The 22359-nt window shown below is 43.9% G+C and overlaps 1 protein-coding gene across 2 annotated transcripts in view; it reads left to right on the top strand.

Annotated features, from left to right (window-relative positions):
- Window positions 1-21959, top strand: part of RHOJ (ras homolog family member J) — a 57610-nt gene extending 35651 nt beyond the window's left edge. For both annotated transcript variants that reach the window (XM_010000676.1, XM_010000677.1), the window contains 4 exons: window positions 13033-13091; window positions 18903-19067; window positions 20248-20343; window positions 21500-21959. In XM_010000676.1, the coding sequence (XP_009998978.1) occupies window positions 13033-13091; window positions 18903-19067; window positions 20248-20343; window positions 21500-21646 (467 nt within the window). In that variant the 3' untranslated portion in view covers window positions 21647-21959. The remainder of the gene's footprint in view (window positions 1-13032; window positions 13092-18902; window positions 19068-20247; window positions 20344-21499) is intronic.
- Window positions 21960-22359: the final 400 nt, after the last annotated feature.

Here is a 22359-nt window from a genome sequence, read left to right as displayed (position 1 = left end):
TATGGATGGGTTTGAAAGCAGTCAAAGAGATACCCTTAATAATGCCAATCTGGCAGAAGAAAAGGCCTCTGAAATCAAGCCTGGGGTTGGTAGAGGAGAGCCCTGGCACTACTATAACCTCTGCAGCCATGAGTTCCCTCCCTTGCAGCACTGCTACATCAGTGCTGGGCAGCATGGGTCAGAGGTGCAGCACAAAATGGCCAGACCCACCCAAGGATTTTACCTGCCTTATATGTATATTTATTATTATTATTTATTTTTTTTTTAACCTGCTTTTACCATAAGGACATTCAGGGTCAGGTAATACAGTGTTCATCTGCTGCTGTAGGGAAATGACCACACAGATTTGGATGTGCTCAGGAACAAACCAGCCTGGTTTGCTGCTGCTGTTCAAACAGCCACTGATTCTTTGCTGGACTTGGTTTGAAATGCTGCATGCTATTTTATTCACTCCATTTTTGTGGCACCAGAGCAGAGAGTTGAGGGTTTCTCAGTGTTTTCGAAATTTGTCACGATGAGAATGAACAAAAACGCCTTTAAAACTGCCAAAAAATGCACAAGAAAAAAAGTTTTCCACAACTCGACTTTTCCCCACGTGGAAGAGTCTGCTTCAGCTGAGCTTAGAGGTGTCTGAATTAGTATCTGTTTTACTTACTCTGGCAGCCTTCTTTCTTTGTGGATGTACTTTCTGAATGAATTTCTGGGTGTCTGTCAGACATGACACTCTGACAGGGCAGGCATAGGGAAAAAACATTATCTGATTAGTTCAGCTCTGGACAAAGTCAGTGCAAGACACCGAGGTACATTTGTTTATATAAGCATCAGCACTGTTTCATTAAAAATCAATTGGAAAATTATCAACATGCCTCAAAGCTCAGCAACATCCCAGCTACTAAAGAGAAACAATCCCTGGCAGGCAGCTGTGGCCGAGGTGAGCGCTTGCTCTGCTGATGTTCAAAATCAATTTCCAGTGGCAACGATGTTCAGCCACCCCAATCTTGTCAGGGAATCCAGCTCAAATAAAATATTGCAGGCACTCTGCTTTCCCAAAGCATGTGTAAGCAGTGTGCCCTGTTACCTGCTGGTCCATGCACCTGCAAGAGCCAAGGTCCTGGGATTGCCCTGCAGAGACAAGCAGGACACAAAGGCCAGGCTCTGGCCATCACTCAGGGGAATGTGGAGCCTGCAACAGTGGCCAAACCTAAAGTTATCTCTGTTTTGAGATGAAGCCACAGAATAAGGCTGGGGGGGTTGCGCCCCTGCTGACCCTGGCTGCCCAGCACAGCCTGAAGAGCCACGTCCCCTCTCTGCACCTTGTTTCCCTTGCTGCCAAACAGGAAATTTTCTTTCTCCACCTTCATTGTTGGCGTGTTTGCTCTGCAGAGTCGGGCTGGCCTCTGCCCCCCTGTTTGCACTGGCCTGATACAATGGAGTCATAATCCAAGGTGTTGCCGTCATAAAAATAGAAATGGAGAACAATGTCTTCCTTAAAAACAAGGCTTTTCATGTATCTGATTGTGTAAAATGCACTGCTTAAAATCCGTTCGCCGTGCTAACTGGTAACAAATCAAAGGCACAATTCGTATCATACTTGGTGATCATTTGCAGGAATTAGCTGTTGATTTTCTACCTCGGTTCATCTCTCCTTTATTTGCAATATTCTGTGATTTTTCTTCAAAGTCCCTTTCCTCTGAAGTCAGATGTGATCCCCATTAGTGGCACTTTCATGTAGCTGAATAAGTGTGTCAACATTTTCTAATGCAGATTAAAGCTCCAGGAAACAAAGGGGAATGAACTGCTCAGCTCTCGGGAGAGCAGTGGGAAATAGAAAAAAATTACCAGACATGATGTTTAAGTCAGTCTCTCAGAATGAAACTCCTTTAAATGTTGCATATTTCAGTCAGTTATTAAGCAGATACAGCTTTAAATAAAGCTAGATGAAGAATAAATAATACTTCTGCCAGGTGAAAGAATAATTTGCTGAGGTCAAATTTCACATTGCCTAATATTTTTATTTTTTCAATTGAGGTATGTGCTGGTATCCTGTGTTTTGCTAACAAGGTCCCTGTCTTGCTTAAGGGAAAAGGAAATGTTATTAAAATAATAATTTGATCATAACTTTCTGCTCTTCTGCTACTGGTGACCATTGCTTTCTAAGATCAAAACATTTTAACAGTAATTTGCATAAAAATGCACACTCTGTTTTTCAAAATCAGTTCACTTCTTTTTTCCCAGCTACAAGACATTATGCTTAATGTCTCTTCCAACCAAAAGTAATTCCTCTGAGCTCACTAGAGCTGCCTCTAATGGGGAAGAAAAGGTGAATGAAACCTAATAAATCTGTTCCAGAACAAATAGAGTCTAAATGGAAATACAGTTAGCACAGAGTGCAAAACATTCTTGGAAATTCAGCTGAACCGAACATTTTATTTTACTCAAAAATTGTATTCAGGCATGGAATGATTAACAGAAAAGTTAAATTAATTAATCCTAACCTAAGTATTAAGAGTTTAAAGAGCTTTGGCTAGAGCACAAACCCATTACAAATTCCTGTTGTTTGAAAAAGCTGCATATTTCAAAAACAATTTTCATTGTACATGAGGATGAAAGCTTAAAAATTATAAAATTTTCATAAAGCAAACTTTCTGCAAATAAAAAAGTAAATAAATGGATCTGCTGGAAAAAATCAACAGTTTCACTTCAAAACTTTTAATCCAATTTGGTGGTCACATTTATCCATGACAGCCTTTGGCTTAATGGATTTGGAACAACCTGAAATTGTTTGATTCATAGAATCATAGAATGGTAGAACTATTCAGGTTGGAAAAGACCCCTGGGATCCCCGAGACCAACCATCATCTCTACTCTACAAAGTTCTCCCCTAAACCATCTCCACCAACACCACATCCAAACCACCCTTAAACACATCCAGGGATGGTGACTCAACAACCTCCCTGGGCAGCCTGTTCCAGTGTCTAACCACTCTTTCTGTGATTTTTTTTTTTTCCTGATGTCCAGTCTAAACCTCCCCTGGTGCAGCTTGAAGCCCTTCCCTCTTGTTCTGTTGCTAATGACCTGTGAGAAGAGACCAGCACCAACCTCTCTACAATGACCCTTCCGGTAGTTGTAGAGACTGATGTCGTCTCCCCTCAGCCTCCTCTTCCTCAAACTAAACATTCCCAGCTCCTTCAAGCCTTCTTCATAAGATTGATTCTCTAGGCCCTTCACCAGCTTTGTGCCCTCCTCTGTACTTGCTTGTGCACCTCGAGATCTCTCTTGAATTCAGATGCCCAAAACTGGACACAACATTTCAGGTGTGGCCTCGCCAGTGCTGAGTACAGGGGAACTCAGCACTGGTAAGGGCACACCTGGAGAATTCTATATTGAGCCCCATTTTCCCCATTATGAACAGCACTCCATGGGTGCTGACATTCTGGATCCAGGTACTTATGTTTTGCTCCCCCTCCAAGGCTGCATTACCCAGCTGCCAGGATGCCCACGGTGCTTCCCTGGCATCCCAGCTCTGCATGGCTGGATATTCCTCAGGGATCACTGCCCCAGGTGTGGAAGCCACGTGTTGCCCTTATGGCAGGGAAACAGCTTTGCATGAACTGGTTCAGGTTTTTTGATGAAAGGAACAGTTCAGATCAGGGTCAGTCACTTCACATCATTTCACTTAATTTCTCCCAATAGCAACATCTGAACTCATCTGTTAAAAGCAACAGCTTCCCATGGAAACTTTTGATTCTGTAGAAATCACACTTTCTAACTGAAAATTCCTGTCCAACTCTGTACAGGAATTTGGATTTCTGTTTTTTGTCCAAAGGAAAAAATTTACTGGCCTCAGCTCAATCAGGCACTTCAACACCTCATCTGTGCATCCAAGGCTGGGCTGAAGCCAACGTGCAGCCAATTGCTCTTCTGCAGGACCCAGTCTGTGCTGAAAAAGCCACCAAATCCCACAAACATGCTGGTAGGAAGCACCCTTCTGAAATCACGGGGGCTGGATCATGCTCCACTTCACATGAGTGCAGTCACAGGTGAACAAAGGGCAAGGGTATGATGTGCTCAGGTTTGCACTCACCTTCCCTCCCTTTCACCTGCGCACACACCAACCCACAGAGTGTTAAGACCAGGCTTTTCATCCAGCTGCATCTGCTGCTTTTCCAACATTACAATCACTTCATTGTCTGCACAGGCTGCCACGCTGGAGAGGAGAGTGAAAAGCTGCTCAGCAGGACGTAGAGAAAGCATTAACAGCATTGAAACCCTTTGTGGTAGCCAAGGGGGAAAAATAAATAAATAAATAAATAATTCCTAACTTCTGATTTTCTTATCAGAATGTTTGAATGTTTCCAAGATTTTTGCTTGCAGTGTTCAACATTTCTGCTTCCTAAGCCATGTAGGTTTAGAGCTGCTGGACAAATGCTTGGCTAATCTCTGCAAGCTGCAGGGTAAATTGCAGCTGAAGTTTGGTCCTGGTGCTAAATATTATGGTCCTGATCCTCTTTCTGGGAAATGCAGTTTCTGTTTTGGCCCTCCTGAGGTGCAAGAACAGCTACTTTACTTTAAAGCCCTTTCAAGCAATAACTCATGGAGGAACATGCACAGGGAAAGCCAGCATTAAGGCCAAACTTAAGCAAGATGCAGACTCCGAGGTTCAAATGCTATTTTAAGCTACCCTACCTTAATGCTGGAATGATGCTCCAGGCTCCACTTGCTGGGCCAGAGAGCAGGTCTGACTGCAGGTCCCTTGCTCACACACAGGTGGCAGATCCTGGAACACACAGAGACATACGTCCCCTGCAGGTCTGTGCCCAAATGCAGTGCCCAGAGCAGCTCGGTCCATCACCAGCCACGTCTTTGTGTTGGGTACAGCAGCCAGCTCAGGGCAGAGCTGGTCAGCTTGCCTGGCACTGGAACGTAAGGAATAGGAAGGCCAAGCCCTTTGCACAGACAACAGCCAAGCTAGGGCCTGCTTCCCGGCCTGTATTTCTGCACGTTAATATTTCCTCTAATATCAGGTTCTTATGGAAGACACACTCCTGTCCTCTTCTGTGTACATTATAAATACATTTTTATTCATTTCTAGCCTCGGCCTCTGTACATTTTGTTGAACATGCTGGTAAGCAGAGAAGCTGTTTTTCCCCTGAATCTCACTGGCAGCAGCAGGACGTGGCCATAGTGTGACACGAGCTGTAGCGTTGCTGAATCTGACAGGGTAGCATCTCTCCACCACCCTAATCCAGCATTCAGGACAAGTCCATCTTAGCCCTATGCCTCTCACTCCTTGCCAGCTCTACCACAATTAGCAATGCTGATTAATGAGAACCAGTATGGCCAGCACAGGCCCTCTCCCCAAGAGGCCACTTCATCACTCTTAGCCAGGAACTCAAGAAATAAAAGCTTCCCACTTTGTCAGCCTCCAGGTCCTCGAAGAATTCAATCAACTAAAGTCACATTCACTGAAGATTAAAATGCTTTTTGCTGAAGTCTCTTTCTCAGTAAGTCCCTGGGTCCTCTATCAAGTTCAGGGCACAGGGTCTCCTGCCAGAATAAGTGACTATGAAATAACTACTCCATCAGCTGAAGATCCAGCCCACAGTGAGGGTAACCTGTCCATTGCAGAGCAGAGATTCCATGCCCTTCCAACACCCTTATCTGTTCCCACTGCCATCTAACCCAGACCAAGGCAGATCACCATAGTTTAGGGAGACACTGGAATAGCAAATAGCAAGTGCTGTTAGGCAGCACTGCCTCTCCAGACTGCTTTCCTTTTCCTTCCAGGTGAAAAAATAAACTTGCTCTGATCCTCTAGCATTGCAAGAAGTAGCAGAGAGATGCCTTAATTCCCTCAAAGCATGTGGAAAGCCTTGTCCTCCCATGCTCTGGGAAGCACCCACTGTGTACTGCCTGGATAAACTTCAGTGAAATTTGTCTCATTTTGCCACTAAAATTCTGTTTATTCTGATGCTATTTACCAAGTCCTGTGTTCCATTGATAACCAGATGCTTGACATAACTTTGGAGATAGCCTTTTCCACAGCACTCAGTTGCAGTTAGAGGAATGACTGCTGCCTTACATGGACAGGAGAGAGGAGCTGGGTAAACAAAGTCTTCCTTCATTCCCACTTTTTCTCCTTGGAGTAAGATTCACACTCCTTGCCCTGCATATCACGATCTCAGTATCACTGACTTAAAATACATCCTTCACAATTAGATTTCAGTAAGCAGTTGATTTAAAGAGTCTTGTCTGCCTTTATGTTGAATTTTTAATGCCAGAAAATCTGGTCTTTTGCTAGTCAGGGCAGCACAGAGAGTTAAAATACTAAGAAATTTAGTCTGGTTATCATTTACTCTTTATACTGTCAGAACTCAGCCACATTTGCTATTGACTTGAACCCAGCTCTAGATAAACACGTGTTCCTACATACTGTGCTAGCGTGCTGGAAGCTTTAAAAGTATTTAGGAGAGGTAAAAATATAGATATAGATAATAATCTGCATTCTGCCTTTCATTTTTTTGATAGGCTCCCATTGCAGTCACAGCCAAAATGTTGTTCTTTCATTCATCTCAATGCCACAAACAGTCATGTAGTCTCAGGAAAGGCACTTCCCCTCCATCAGGGTTGAGAAGAAATCTAATATTCCTCGTTGTTTAGGAATGATCATAATATTTTAAATAATATGTCCATGTTCTATCTATTGATACCACTTAATGCTACATTTGCTCCTCTGTCTAGCATTTGGTTTGATTTAGTGCTATTACTTTCAGCGAAGAATAAAAAGACCCTCAATCAGAGTATCATTGAAATGCACATATCAGAATCTATTTGCCTGCAAATTTAGTGCATTTCCCTAGGCAGTTATTATTAACTTCTAACTCGGGAGAAGAGCTGCCTTCCATGGGAACAACCAGTGGTGCAGGGTGAGCTGAAGTACTCAGGAAGCCCCTCCCCATCTGCTGCAGCACACAGCCCTCCGCTTACGACAGAATGAAATCTAACAAAAGACTCTCTCAGACACAATGTCAATTGTTCTTCAGTTCCCCAGGAGCTATAACCATGTTAGCCTTTTCCATCTAGCACAGCTTTACACAACGCTGAGGTCCCAAGAGCTCCCCCAAGACAGTATTACTGGAGAAACTAGGCACAGCTTTTCTCTCAGAAACCCCAAGGTTCCTTCTTGGATTCTGCTATGGGCAAAGCTGAATTTGTTCAAGGATTGATTAGCACAGCAATAACTCACTGAGATGCAGAGGAAATCCTCCAGTGCTGATTTTACAAACAATGAGGTCAATGATTCCGATAAATCAACTTCATTCATGCTGTCTATAAATAAGTAATGTCCCAGACTGGGAAGAAGCTGGCTCATGGTTTACTGTTGTTCTTATTCTGAAAGCTCTGGGAATTTCCATTCTCTTCCATCCATTTCTGGGCCAGATTCTTTCTGCTTGATCTTCCACCTCCACTGTTTTTGTGTTCTTTATCACGTAAGCTGGCGAGTGCTGAAGTCAGGCTTCTCAATGTATTTTGAAGGATTTATAGTGTATGTATAAAAATGATAGGTGGACTGGTACATCACTTCTGTTTGTTGCCTCTGCAGAGCAAATACCCAGCTGTGAAGAACTGCAGCCTTTTTCTTCTCAAGATGCTAGAAAAACATAAAGTACAAGTCATGAGTCTTCCTATAGGATGACACTGTCTAGATTAATCTATTCCTGTTGCAAAGTGGGACAATAGATCTGTTGTTTGGTGTCAACCTGCTTCCCCAACGTGGCTGCAAAGCAAGACAGGGCTGGGTATTTTCCCACCATTTCCATCAGAATTCTCAGTCATTATGGAGGAGGCCAATGGTGAGGGGGTGTTCCTTGCTGCACACTAGAAATAAGAGTCCAAGGTGAGGAGTAATCCCTGGAGGCTGCAGAGAGATGTCTGGAAAGAAAATTCTGGAAAGAAAATACTGAAAAGTGTTTCTGATGCTTCCTGAAAATTCCTGCAGAAAAAAACCTGTCTGTGCATAGTCAATCCCAGACTTTCAAAAGCCTGTAACATTGACTGTTGGAGTGAGTCCAGAGGAGGACCACAAAGATTATCAGAGGGCTGGAGCACCTCTGCTATGGAGATAGGCTGAGACAGTTGGGATTATTCAGCCTGGAGAAGGCTCAGTAGAGACCTTCCAGTACCTGAAGGGGCTAGAGGAAAGCTGGGAAGGAATATTTTAAAAGGGCATGGAGTGATAGGACAAGGGGTGATGGTTTTAAACTGAAAGAGGGAAGATTCAGACCTGATGTTAGGAAGAAATTCTTCACTGTGAGGCTGGTGAGACAATGGAATGGGTTGCCCAGAGAAGTTGTGGCTGCCCCCTCCCTGGAAATGTTCAAGACCAGGTTGGATGGGGCTTGGAGCAACCTGATTTAGTGGGAGGTGTCCGTGCCCATGCAGGAGCATTGGATCTAGATGAACCCTTCCAACTCAGGAAGGAGCATGACTGTTGCAGGAGCATGACTTTTGCCTCCCCTTTTAAGAGTGAGAGTTTGAATTACAGTCTACAGATTTCCTGTACAATCGCAGAGCTAAAAAGAATGTAATACAAACACAAAAGCCAAGAAAGACTTGAGTTAGCCTTAAGAAAAGCATAAAGTACTGCATCAAATAACAAGAGTAGTCAACCAATGTGAGCTTTAGACTCAGGTAGAAATAGGAAAATCCTGTTACCTCTGGCTAGATCGTGGACAAAACCATCACTAGACCACACTGTCTAGTCACAGTGACTGCTTGAAAAATAATCTGGAAAAGAGCTACAAGAATGATCTAAGAATAAGAAAACATGCCTTGTAGGAAGACACTATTTAGAGCAGAATAGATGATGCTATGTACCCTATCTGGCTTTAAAATCACTAAATGTCTGTGGCCTAAAGACAAAGCAGCAAATTCCTTACCACCTCATTAGACCAAGAGCTACAGGGAGTGAAATCAGCTGAATCCCAGCCCTGGAGGCCTCTGTGTGCTCCCACCACAGGCAGCAGGCTGGAAATGTTTTTCAGATATTGTAAATATCAGATGGGCAAAAGTATTTGCTCAGCAGAACATAGATCTCATCCATTGATGAGGTGACAGAAAATGGTGAGGTTTACTCAGAGCCTTTTTTGAAAAATGCTGGTTCTCTCAGGCCTGGACAAGGTAATGGTAGATGATTACAAGAGCAATTAAAGAAAGGCACTTAGTGCCATTTACATCTAAAGTTTGGTATTTAGGGCAATTACAGGGCAAAATTACATGCTTTTGATTTTCCTTTCAGAAAGAATATAGTTAAGCTGTGGGGTAAGTCTGAGGTAGATCAATTTGCCTGTCAACAAATCTTGTTTGTTGTGAAGGAGGAAATGGAGGAACATGCCATGAGCAACGTGTGACTCCATTTCCTGGAGGTGACCCTCATATATGGAAGGGAAGAGTGGGCCAGGCTTGAGTTACAGAGTACTGGCAGCCCCAGCTCTTACCTGCCCTGGGTGTGTTGGCCACAGAGCTTTGTAGCATTGCATTCAAAGAAAAGTGACTATTTCCAAGCAGAAAGGTTGCAAGCCTTCTTGCAAGGTTTAGCCTTCCAGCTAAATTGGCAAGCAGTCATTAGAGCTCAGCTGAGTTGATTGCCATTCCTGGTCTGAATGATGGGGACATGTCATTAAGGTTTTTCTTACAGTTACAGCTTCCTTCAGTGGCTGCCAGATGGTAGCATCCTGAGGGCTGCCATTTGCAGATATCCTGAGTGCTCCCAGTTTCAGCTGCAGCAGTGGAGCATCTCCTGAAGACTGGTTCACAGCAGCAAAAATAAAGTTCTCCAGACACTTGTCCAATCAAAATCAAAGCATCAGATTAATCCCTGGCAGTCCTATCCCTATTTTCTTCCCCTGGATCACCCAAAGAAAAATATTTCTGAACACAAATGCAACCTGAAATAAGATTCATAAATGCACCTGAAGCACTTGAAAGGTGCTACAAAACTGCACTGCCCACATTTACTTTGCTTTCCTGTTGAATATTGACAGCTGCTATTTCTCAAAGCCTAGGATATGTATTTTCAGTTCAGTTACTTAGATATTTCACCCTTATGGGAACTGAAGAGAATTAGAGATTTAAATAACTTTAAGACATGTTTGAGTTATCATAGAATCATAAAATCATTAAGGTTGGAAGGGACCTTAAAGATGATCAAGTTCCAACCCCTCTGCCATGAGCAGGGAACCCTGCCACTAGACCAGGTTGCACAAAACCTCATCCAGCCTGGCCTTAAAAACCTCCAGGGATGGTGGTTCCTACTGGGGATGTAACAGAGGCCCTCACATTTTGGCCATAGATGCCTTATTTAAGACCTACGTGGTACAAAAAGAAGACAATTTATAAAAAATATTTTTTAAATCACTCATCTGTGAACTCCTCCAAAACCGCTCCTGTCCTGTCTGGGGTAAGCCCCAGAGAGCAGAAGACATCTGCAAAGACAAGGAAGATTCCCAGATCATTACAAAAGCTTTCACAAAACTACATTCAGGAAGGAAGAAAAATGTTACACAGCAAGCAAACACGTCATCAGCATCCCCAGGGATATCAGCTGCTGGAGAACACACCACATCCAGTATATCCATCACAGAAATCACTTTGCAAGGTGCCAGAGGAAGGAACCTGAGGTCCCTGAGACACCCTGGCATTTGCTGCAGCCCACAGACAATGCATTTGCTCTTGAAGGTGTGGTCTGGACCTGAGTCGTATCTTGCAAAGATTCAAGTTCAACTTACATGCCAAATCTACTCTGAGGAAAGCACACACACACACAAAAAACCCCAAAACCCACCACAAAATAAAACCCTCAGAAGTGCAGGTGGCCTCTGTTCTTTCTGTGAATGATTTTATAATAGTTCTGATAAAGAACATGGAGGAAAATGGGAATTAATGGTTCTGGCATTGCTGAAAATGTTCTGATTTTACAGTTGGTGCTGTGGCAGATTTAGGGCATATTCTCAAGGAAGGAAGTGTATCAGCTTGCCCATTTACTGCAAGAACTAAGAAGAAAGAAATTCATTTCTCACCTCCCCTGTAGTCCTTTGAAGTGACACCAGGGTTCCAGTCCCTGCCCTTGAGTATGGAGCAGTTCACCCATTATTTTGCCAGTAAAGCATATGTTCCTTTGTGAATTGGAATCCTTCCCCTTTCCAAATGTCCTGGGTATTATTAGGGTGCCCCAAGTCAAAGCAAAATATTTCAAGTTACAACAGAAAATTTTGTTCAACTAGAAATGGGGAAAACGCTTACATTTGTGTATTTTATATCTAAAATACATGTGTGTGTATGAGTCCATATACTCCCCTTGGCAGATGGAATCAGGGCAACCTCAGCAACAAGAACACCAACAAAAATTCTTACTGACCCCAGAAACACTAACCAATTATTTTAAAACAAAGCTCCCAGCTCAGACTAGTTCATGGTCAACACACCAGATCTAGCCCAGACATTAACTCACTTAGCACCTTGACTTTCCGCTGTGGCCTTCAAATGGGACAGCACATTTCAGAGCTCTGTGCTGAAGCCCTGAGTGAAACTTCCAGGCACACAGACCTGCAACAAAGCCCTGGACATGACCCAAATATAGTTCCTCAAACTCTAGTGACAAGTGCCCAGATATTTTATGATCTAACTAACATTTTAAAAGCAGTGTTTTACACATCCTGCACTTGGGTAAAACCAACCAGTGAAAGGAAGAAAATGCCATCCCAGTTGCATTGTCTGATGCAGCCCAGACTGGAGCCAAACAAAAACCAGGACTGTGCAAGTACTCAGCCACATTTTATTGCAGTCTCCACTGCACTGGGTGTTAAAGCCCATGCTGGTTTTGTGCTTAATCAAGATATCAATACAGTCAGTAAATGGCAAAAAGAGTTGGTATTTATCTTGTTACTTCACAACTGCTCATAAAGTCAAGTTTACAAGGCCATAAGGGAGCCTACACTACCTCAGTGACTGGGAAGGAATTCCATGTTGGCTTCCCATAGGCTTGGCCACTGAGAGAACAGGAAAAGATAGCAACAGGGTAAGTAAAAGTAAATTGAGATAAAGCCAAAAGTAAGGCCTACAAATCCAGCAGAGCAATCTCAGCTCATAAATACGACCTACCAAGTGGACACGCTGAACAGCCTTTTGCCTGACAGGGGCTGACTGATAAACTCTTAGTATAAAAATACCACAGTGTTTTCACAGGCAAAAGCCATTTATTTTGATATCTGTTTTGCCTGCATGAAAGTGTGGTGGAAATTTCAGCATCGATCCATTAATCTAGACATGGCTGCTTCAAGAGCCAGTGATTATTTGAACTGTCAGTGTAACCATTTGGTCCCCACTGTGTTCTGAGCCAAGAATCCAGAGGCAGAAATTTCCCTGTTGCTGAATTTTACCCAACAGGACAGTTTCCCTGGGGTGTTAGCTGTAAACTTAGAGAGGTGACGTAGACAGGAAAGGCAGCTTCTGATGATGAGACAGATTACAACAATCTACAGGAAAGAAGAAAATACAAAGTTTGATGGGGAAAATAAGAAGAGAAAGTTAAAGGGAAACAAAACAAAAAAAAAAAAAAAGGAAAAGGAAAAAAGGATAAAATAAAAGAGAGAAAAAGAAAATGAGAAAAAGAAAAAAGATATGACTGGTACCCCCCAGAAATTCACCCATAAGGTGAATAAGGACCCAAAAGAGACAGAAGTCTACAAGGAGTGCTGAAGGAGTGATGTGCAAGCTGGGTAGACTAAGGGTGTATTCCCAAAAAATTTCTTGTCTGTCTGTAGAGATAAGAGCTTGGCATAAAGGGTCTGCTTTGCTGTGGCTTTAAGTTGCCTTCCACTTGGGTTGAATACATGTGCTTGGTTTAGGATGCACATTGTAAAACACATGCTAATATGTCCAGCACAAGGGTTTATTGGCATTTTAGGATTAAAATACATAAAAACTAAGTCACTGGCTTGTGCATAAATGATATCTCTTGTATCTCTGTTCCAGTAACTGTGACTGTGGGAGGACAACAACACTTGCTGGGACTTTATGACACTGCAGGGCAGGTAAAGTACTGGAAAATATTTATAATTTTCTTTTTCCATGGTTTGTTTGCTACTACTACATCCTAGGGCTTGTTATTCATGCTGCTTGTGCTTGGGGTTTTTTTTACAAATATTAACAATCAATTGTGAGCTATAATGCTTGAACTGCTGACCCTCTCCTTTTTGTTTTGCACATAAAGCTTTCACTCTGATTCAGCAATAAAACACAAACAAATACTTTCATCCCTAAGACTGAATGTTTTTCTAGGCAAAAAACTAGAGCATGACTAGGCTGTTCAGCCTCCCATATATCCACCTCTAAATAGGATGTTTGGGATAGTCAATTTTTTCTTACATTTACCACACGGTGGCATTGAAGATACAAGGAAGAATCCCCATTTACTAGATCAGAAAACTAATATAATACAGCACCAACCTATTGATCACCAGCTATTGATTTTTTAAATGGTAACCCTGCCAGACTGGGATCCAGCCCAACATCCTTCTCTCAGGACAAGGGTGTCAATTATAGCAGAGTCCATGCCCCATGCTTACTTACACACATAATGTTTTTAGTGTTTCCACTGTCCATGGCTGGATGTAGTGTGCTTGCATCAGAAGCTTCCAGAAGAGCTCTGGTCTGTGGCCTGATTTCATGCCCCTGAGAGGAGGAGAGAGTATTTCTCACTGCCTTGCTGTCAGTAGAAGGGCAGTATGGGGTACAAGGAGCAACATATTTTCATGGTGACATTTCCCTCTTCTAACTCCAAACGCCAGTGACTGGAAGAACTGAGAACCACAATCCTCACAGAAACATTGCAGAAAATCACTTGCTGAGAGGGAGCAGATCCCAGGTCCCTCCCAGCTTGGGAAGGCTGGAACTCACATCCACCAGTTCCTACAGTCAGATCTGGCATTTGGGGAGGCAGGACAGCAGATTTGGGAGTTTGTTTCACTCTCTGGAACACAGCAGCCCTGGATTCAGGTCTTCATTTCAGGAACACTTTTTGGCTGTGCTTTTTTTGGCCATGCCTGGCTGCTATGAAATGCATAAAAAATGCAGGAGACCCTCCTGTCTGCAGAAGGCCATTTATTACAGAATATATTTTGCAGCAGTATACAGAGAGGTCAAAAAGTGTATCAGGATGGATTGATATTTCCAGAAAAACCTGCACTCAGCAGGACTGGGGCTTTTATGCTCTGGGTTTCACTTTTTTTTTCTTTTTTTTTTCTTTTTTATCTGATTCCTATTACCTCTGTAGGCACAATAATCACTTCATAGCTAGCTAAGTGTCACAGAAACACCAAGTCTGGAAAAGACCTTTAAGATTATCAAGCTTATGAGCAACACCACCACATCAGCCAGACCACGGCACTAAGTGCCACATCCAGCCTTTCCTTGAACACAACCAGGGATGGTGCCTCCACCACTTCCCTGGGAAGTTCATCCCAATGTCCCTTAGAGTCCAGCCATCCTTTCTGTTCACAGGGTGCAACCAAATGATCCAAAAGCCAGTCCAAAAATATGACCTAAGTCCTTACATAAGTTCAATGCCTGTTCAATTTTCTATTCTGTGCTCACAAGCACAAAGTTCAGGGCAGATCTGTCACGATTGGGCAGCACTGCAAGCCCTTGTAAATGAGACTGGTGTCATATTCAGTTCTCAGTCAGATTTTACTCAAGTGACTTAACATTTCTGCTTGTTTTGTGGAGCTGATAGTCCCACCTGCCTGCCATTCCCTCAGCAACACATCCTCTTCTTGCCCTCCTCAGCCTGAAGTAACACAAATCTGCCTCTCTAACAAACTTCACCCCTCCATCCATTCCTCCACAACCATTTTGCCACCTCCTGCTTCAAACCAGCCAGAGCACCACCTGCCTCCAAGCACCATTTCCAACTCATCAGGCTCATCTCCCTTTCAGCCCTTGGTCTGGGCAAGGAAGTGGCCATCTAGTCAAAACTCAGAGTATGAATCACTTCTTGATGATTGTATCTCTGTGGAGGCTGAAAGGATGATGCTTCCCACATGCTCAAGTTATAACGACAGATCATCTGGGTTGTTTCCTCCCTCCTTCTCCTGGTGTTGTGAGGCTTTCCAAAGGCATTTCTGTGAAGTCATAGCCAAAAATAGCACTCGACATTATGGTGCTAGAAAACATATGCTAATGAAATAACAATTGGAAAGTGTACTCCTGCAGCAGGACCCTCTGTCAGCCTGAAGGGAGAGCTGGCAGAGACCCCAGAGCTGGGGTATCTGGTTTTCTGCATCCCTGGCACAAACAGTCCTAGGAGGTTAAAAACAGTCATCTTTTTTCCCCAGGCTGGACTCCAGTGGGGAGGGTTTAACAGGCTGACATGAAATCAGGCTGGACATGAGATCAGCACAGCAGCAAGGCAAAAAAAACACAAGTTTTGCTGTATTTCTGGGCCAGAACATGGAGAGGCTGTTGGCAGCGACAGAGCAGGGAGGGAGCAGCAGCAGTTGATGTGTCTCTGTCCTGGCAAGTCATGGGTGGGTAATTCAGCAGAGCCAGGTCTGGCCCTGGCATTTCCATGCCAAACCAGTGGCCAGGCAGTGCAACTGGGAAGCTTTGCACTTGCTAAATAGCCGTCAGTAAAATGCAAGCAGGAGCCAGGGAAAGAAATTAAGGATCAGCTACAGTCCAACTCCATGAGGACTCACATCCCTTCCCAAACACCACTGCTACTAGCTGCAGCACCTCTGGATATAGAGTCATAGCATGACAGAATCATACAGTTGTTTTGGTTGGAAAAGACCTTTAAGATCATGAGGTCTAACCATTAGCCCAGCACTGCCAAGCCCACCACTAAACCTTGTCTCTAAGCACCACGTCTACCTGTCTTTTAAATACTCCCAAGAATGGTGACATCACCACTTCCCTGGGCAGCCTGTTCCAGTGAAGAAATTTTTCCTAATATCCACTCAAAACCCTTATGCATCATACCCATGCAAATGCCCAGTCCCTTATTTACACTATTTATTTGCTTAACTTCACCAGTCTCTGGATGAGAACTGATCCTGATGCACCATATCTCATAACAGATCATTGCAAGGTTTTATAGCCTTCTTCTGGAGAAGGTGTGAACAGAGAAAGGGTCCTTGTCTGATGTGGTTTGGAGGCTCCTGCCAGTCCTCAGCCACAGGCACACTGAGGAGTCCAGATGTACTCTTATCCATGACATTTGTGCTTGTGTTTTAACACATCCGTGCAAGCTCCCGTGTGCCCAGACAGGAAGCATGACCTCTGCTTTGTGATGTGTGGCTGTCCCTCCTTACAGCTCATATAATGCCCTGTGCTGCTGACACAAACCAGGAATGCTCCTCCTGAGTAAGGATTTTCTAGGGGCTCCAAAGGAACAAGCAAAATAGCATGAAATGCACACTCCTGTAGCTGCCACTTCCAGGCAGAGCGATCGTGGCTTTTAGCTTGTGATTTTAATGGTACAGTAAGTTCCAGCCCCTCTAAATAGATACGTCTGGAATACTGAAACTGGTTATATTTAGCCAATTTCTTTCCGAAAAGCCTAAATGGCAGTTCCTCAGGGTCTTGCTGCCACCCCGTGGCTATTTTAGGAGGCTGATCTGCAGCGGGCAAGTTGAAAACAGAACATGCCCCTTCCCAGGACCTGGTATCAACTCGTGTTGACTGTGGAGGAGCCATCAGATGTGATGTTCGGGGTTAAAAGAACACCGCGTACCGAGGCAGCCACCAGGGCAGGCCCCCCTCACCCTCAGCATCCACCAAAAAATCAGCTGTCCCTATAATGCTACTGCTCCTTGGCTCCCATCCCGCTGGCCTTCACTTTGCCTTTAGTAACTCAGCTCCTGGGAGCTGGGGATCATCTCCAGAGCATCATATAAGCCTCCTCCCACCAACTTCGCCTCTTCACGGCCAGTATCCCTGATGTTCACACGAAGGCCTCTGAGGGGTTTTTCCTGCCATTCCCTGAATGAGGAGAATCCACTCTTTTCTTGGGCCAACATGTCCAAATGCCTTCTCTTTGTCATGTACTTTTAGATACTTTCCATGACACTGGAAAGGCTTAGGCCAGTTGACAAATACTCTGACTTCACCCCAAATACTGTGGCTTTGGGGCTGGAGATGGTAACTGAGAATTTACTCTTCCTGTTGAACTGGGTTTGGGACAATGGACATTCAGTTGTACAAAACAAAGCATTTTGTTTGTTGTTCAGGATGTTTCTTTAAACTTCTTTTGAATGAGATGTAGATAAATTTGGCCTCATACTTCCTTCCAGAATAAATAATTTAGGGTTTTTTATTTAGAAAATGTTGGAGCAGACTTTTTTTACATAATATACTAGAATATTTTTATAAACTCAGAAGTAGCCTGGGTCATCTTATCACAGAATACTCAATGAACAGAAGACTTCAGAAAGAAGATTTACCAGTCTCAATTCACAACTAAGCCCTCTCATTTGTCAACCCAAACAAAGCAGGACAGAAGCAAGGCTGAATGAAGATACCATCTAATGTGGACACACAGTGCTACAGTCCTGCATCAGTTTCTCCTGCAGGACAGCCAGCAGCTTGCATTGCTCCTCCCCCTAATGTGGGTTTTCCCTATCTCAGATGTATGTTCTCAAGTCTGAGCATTAGCACCTGGATATCTTTTTCTTTTCTTGCCTTTCATTGAGTTACTAACTATCTCAGTAACTACAAAGCAGAACCACACCAGTTGAAGTTTCAGACAATTATAACCAAAAGCAACTGTACTGAAAACATGTGAGGTTTGTCTAGAATGCAGAAACTGCAAACTAAAGACCCAGGTCTCATTTAGGCTTCACAGCAATGTGGATTATTGTTTCTCACACTCCAACTTTTTGTTCCTTTCCCCTTCTTAAATTTCGGACCCCTAAAAAAAGGTCAGCACAGGTGTACCCCCTCCAAAAGCATGTTTCATTTAACTTTTTATTAAATTTTCTAACAGGTTTCACTGAAAAGTACCCACCAGACACAGCTACATATGCTCTCACTATAAGAAAGAGCCAGTCTGCCCCTTTCACATGGCTTGCAAAACCCCTGCTCACTCTCAGCATTTTAAGCTTGAAAACACAACCAAACTCTTCCTTGAAACTCAGCCATCAAAGCCAGCTCACGACATGACAGAGCTGCACTTTGAGCTGTTTAAAAATTCACCCTCTTCACAACAAGCACAGCAAGAACACATCTCTGCTTCTCCAGCCTGAGGCCTGTGGAAACATTAAATCAGCCCCAGTGACTTACCCAGCCACTGCAGTCTGGTTCTGATCTGCTTTGTGTTTTCAAGATGAGTGTCTTCTTCTGACTGAGCCATTGCTGCATCCCATGAACAATCCATATTTTTTCTATACGGTCATGTCTATAATGCCTACTGGGGAATAGAAAGTCCATAATACTAACCAAAAAGCCTCCAATGACATGTATCACCAGCAAATATTAACTGGCAGAGGTAACAGTCAAATAAAACTTTCCAGGATGGCATCACATTGCCAGAGAGCTGAGGCTGGTCCACACAGTCTCAAGATCAATTTTTATTGCACCACCAGCGATGGCAGCTGTTTAGCAGTGCCCCCTGCACCAGCCTCACCATGGATAACACACACAAACAAAATGTGTTGAGCTCTTTTGGGTAAAGATGCTGAGAAAACAGCACCCCTGGCCCATGGGATGTTATTTCCCCCTCAGCAGTTCTCCAGGGGGTGTACGAGTGCATTAGCACGGAAGGACAGCGTTGAGCAACCAAAGTGATGCCCTCACCTGCAGTTATTCCCCTCCCCATAACATGCTTGCTGTTTTCTCCCTGGCAGGAGGACTACAACCAGCTGAGACCCCTTTCTTACCCCAACACGGACGTGTTCTTGATCTGCTTCTCAGTGGTGAACCCAGCCTCCTACCACAACGTTCAGGAGGAGTGGGTGCCCGAGCTGAAGGTCTGCATGCCCAACGTGCCTTACGTCCTCATAGGAACACAGGTAACACTCCTCCAGGGCACCATCAGCCATCACGAGGGTCTTCAAATCGAGGGGGCTCCTGGTCCAGCCCAGGGGTGGCTGGAGGTTGAGCTCTGTGGAAACATCTCCAATTTAATTGCTTACGTGAAATACAGCTAGACTTTAACATTAGAGGAAATCTTAGGGACTTGGACTAGAAACCAACATGCAGATGTCCCATCACGCTAGTCATGACTGGCAAAACTCATCCCAAATTTTTATTCAAATATATACTATTTGGTATCAAGACATTAATAACTACAGGAAGAAAAGATTTCTGACAGGCCTTTAGTGAAGGGGGAAAAGCACACCAGTCTGTGGTTGGAAGCAGAAACTAAACTTCAAACTAAAATTTAAGAATGGGAATAATTAACTAAATTGCTTACTTAGAGACATGGGAAGAAAATAGCTTCCCTTTGTTTTTGCATCAGCATTGCAATTAGTGACTCACCATCCTGCTTGTGTTATAGTTGATGTTAGACTAAACGATCAAACCACTTTATTTTGTCCTTAAAACATAAGAATCTATCAATCAAATTAAAATGCCTTAAATATGGGTTTGCTTCCAAGATACTGAGTGGCTAGAGAATGTGAGGAGTGGGGATACAACTGTCTGGAAAATGTTCTAACACTGGATGGTAAACTAAGCCAGGTTAGAGAAACAGATTGAATTTTGGTCAAAACAAAAATCTTTGTGCCACAAGGAAGTCCAACTGTTCAAACTCTGGCTTTGTTTCCCACGCTGGAATATTTTAAAACACCCATTTTAAAACAAAAGTATTACCTTTTGGATCACACCCTCTGAAAATGGATGAGTTAGAAATGCCAGAATGCTGCACTTTGATGTTTTCCATGGAAATAAAGGATTTTGTTTCAAGTCAGTCAGACTGAGCTGTGTCTGTCTGGCCTGTCAAGATAGTTTTTGGGTGATGCAACACAGGGTCACAGCAGCCTCCCCTTCCAATGTGTCTCAGGCATCTACCGATGCTTTCCAAAATGCATTTCTGAAGTACCATCTGAGGCTGAAAGGACAATTGCCCTTATGTGAGGACAATTGCCCTTCTGTGAGGACATGACTGTGGGTTTTTGAAGCTACGGAAAGCTGTCTCAGGAATTCCCAGCGAGGTGGTACTGAACACAGGGTTTGTGTCTTTTCCATTAGATTGATCTCCGGGATGATCCCAAAACTTTGGCTCGGCTGCTTTACATGAAGGAGAAACCACTCACCTACGAGCATGGAGTGAAGCTGGCCAAGGAGGTAATCACTTTTTCATAGGCCCATAAAATGTATTTATCACAGATTTCCACTGGGTTCATTTAATTCAAGATTAACTCCTCCAGGGTGATTTGGTTGTTCTCAGAAAGAGATTAAAGTCTCTGTTCAAACAGACTGGACCCAGTCACTGACTGCAACTCTGGGATTTTCTGATCTGCTGTGACATCCAACTGTGCTCTAAGCAAAGCAGCAAGGAGCTCAGGACAGCAAGCGGCAAATAGGCAACAAAACAGATTTTACTGTCTACTTTAACTAAGCCAAGTGTTTCTTGGTCAGGTTTCTGTCAAGAGGTGCTTGTGGCAAACCCCTCTCTGCAGGCACCTCCTGCCAATCTCATACCTGTCCCTTGCAAAAGCACAGACAAATTGATCCTCATCCATTGCACTTCAAGCAGGAGAGAAGAAGGTCCCAAGGTTTCTCTGCTATTGCACCTTCTTCTGGGAAGGCAGAGGGATAAAAGCCCTCACCAAGCCCTGAAATGCAGGTATCTGGACCCCAGCTACTTCCACCTTATGCACTCCAGGTGCCATTACAGGCTCTGGCCCTCAAAGGCCAGCAAAAGTATCTATTAGCAGAATAAACTGAATGAGCAACAAGGTTGGTGAGTAAGCTGAGGCTACTTTTCCAGCCCCTCACATGTGTTTGTGTCATACCAGCACCCAAGGAGACTGCCATCTCAAGATGATGCTTTCCCAGATCCCAGAACCCAGCTGGAATCTCTCCCCCAGGTAGCAGCTCCCTGGCATTACAGGAGGAAGGACACAGGGGTGACAGGCTAGGGGAAAAGAGCCAAGTATATGAAGGTGCTCAGCTAGCAAGCCAGCATCTCCTTGAAATCCCCCAGCTGCACAGATGAGAGGCAAATTTCCCACACTAGGTGCAGCCCCCCACTCTCTCTGGTGGGTTGTGCAGGGAATTCCTGCTCCCCATTAATCCCCTGTGGTGAGATACTGGTGTTGATGCTCACCCTTGCTCCCTCACTCAGGGTGACCACCTGAGCTTGCCCCTTAATCCTTTAAGTAGCCAGATACAAAACAAAGCAAAGACCTGACCCCCTTTGCACATAGAAGGATCCTGGAAAACGGTCCCTCTGTCTCTCCTAAGGGTGGGTACTCACATTTTCTCTCTCCTCTTTCAGATTGGAGCACAGTGCTACCTGGAGTGCTCAGCCCTCACACAGAAAGGCCTTAAGACTGTCTTCGATGAAGCAATCATGACCATTTTTCACCCCAAGAAGAAGAAGAAGCGTTGTGCAAAGTGCCACAGCTGCTGCATCCTCGTGTGAAGTCACCTGGAGAGAAAAGTGAGAAGAGTTCAATGAAACCAAGCAGGTTAGAAAGGCAGTGAAGGTCACATGCAACTGAAATGGGGAACATGACCAGAAAGGGGTCCTTTTCATCCAAATATAGGAGCCCTCCATTCTGTGAAACCTCCCAGCTGTATCACACTAGGCTGACTCATGTCTCTGTACTTTCCTAACCCTCTGGAGCTGGATGCAGTCTGCTCCCACCACTGCAGACTGCACTGAGCCAACAGAAACCAGGATGCCTGCTCCTGCTTGACTCCTTACCTTAGGAATTAGGTGAAAGGGACATGTGGAAAAACAAAGAACTAAAGGTGGTAAAAGAAACAAGAGAAACTCCATTTGTGGCCTTAAGCAAGAATTGATCGAAATTTGCAGTACTTAGGAATTGACTGAATGCACATGGAGAACTGTAGAATCCAATATGTAAGATACACATTATAGGATGTACTTTAAAATTACTTTTCTTTTATAAGACTTGCTAGTTCAGGATATACTTTGGATTGTTCAAACCACATGGAAGCAAATGTGGAGTGATTCCAGTTGGTTTTCACTTAATAGTGAAACTTCACAGCATCAGTATGTTGCTGCACCCAAGCTATCAAAATGGATCAACATTTACCTCCAGACTTAAGGAATGTTCTTACAACAAAAAAATGCAAATAAATGTATTTTTACAGGGGAACATCCAGCTG

Source organism: Chaetura pelagica, unplaced genomic scaffold (genome assembly GCF_000747805.2).
Source record: "Chaetura pelagica isolate M959 unplaced genomic scaffold, ChaPel_1.0 scaffold36, whole genome shotgun sequence".
Classification (NCBI taxonomy): Eukaryota; Metazoa; Chordata; class Aves; order Apodiformes; family Apodidae; genus Chaetura; species Chaetura pelagica.
Note: the sequence above shows the minus strand (reverse complement) of the source record. Positions and strands in the feature narration are given on the sequence as shown.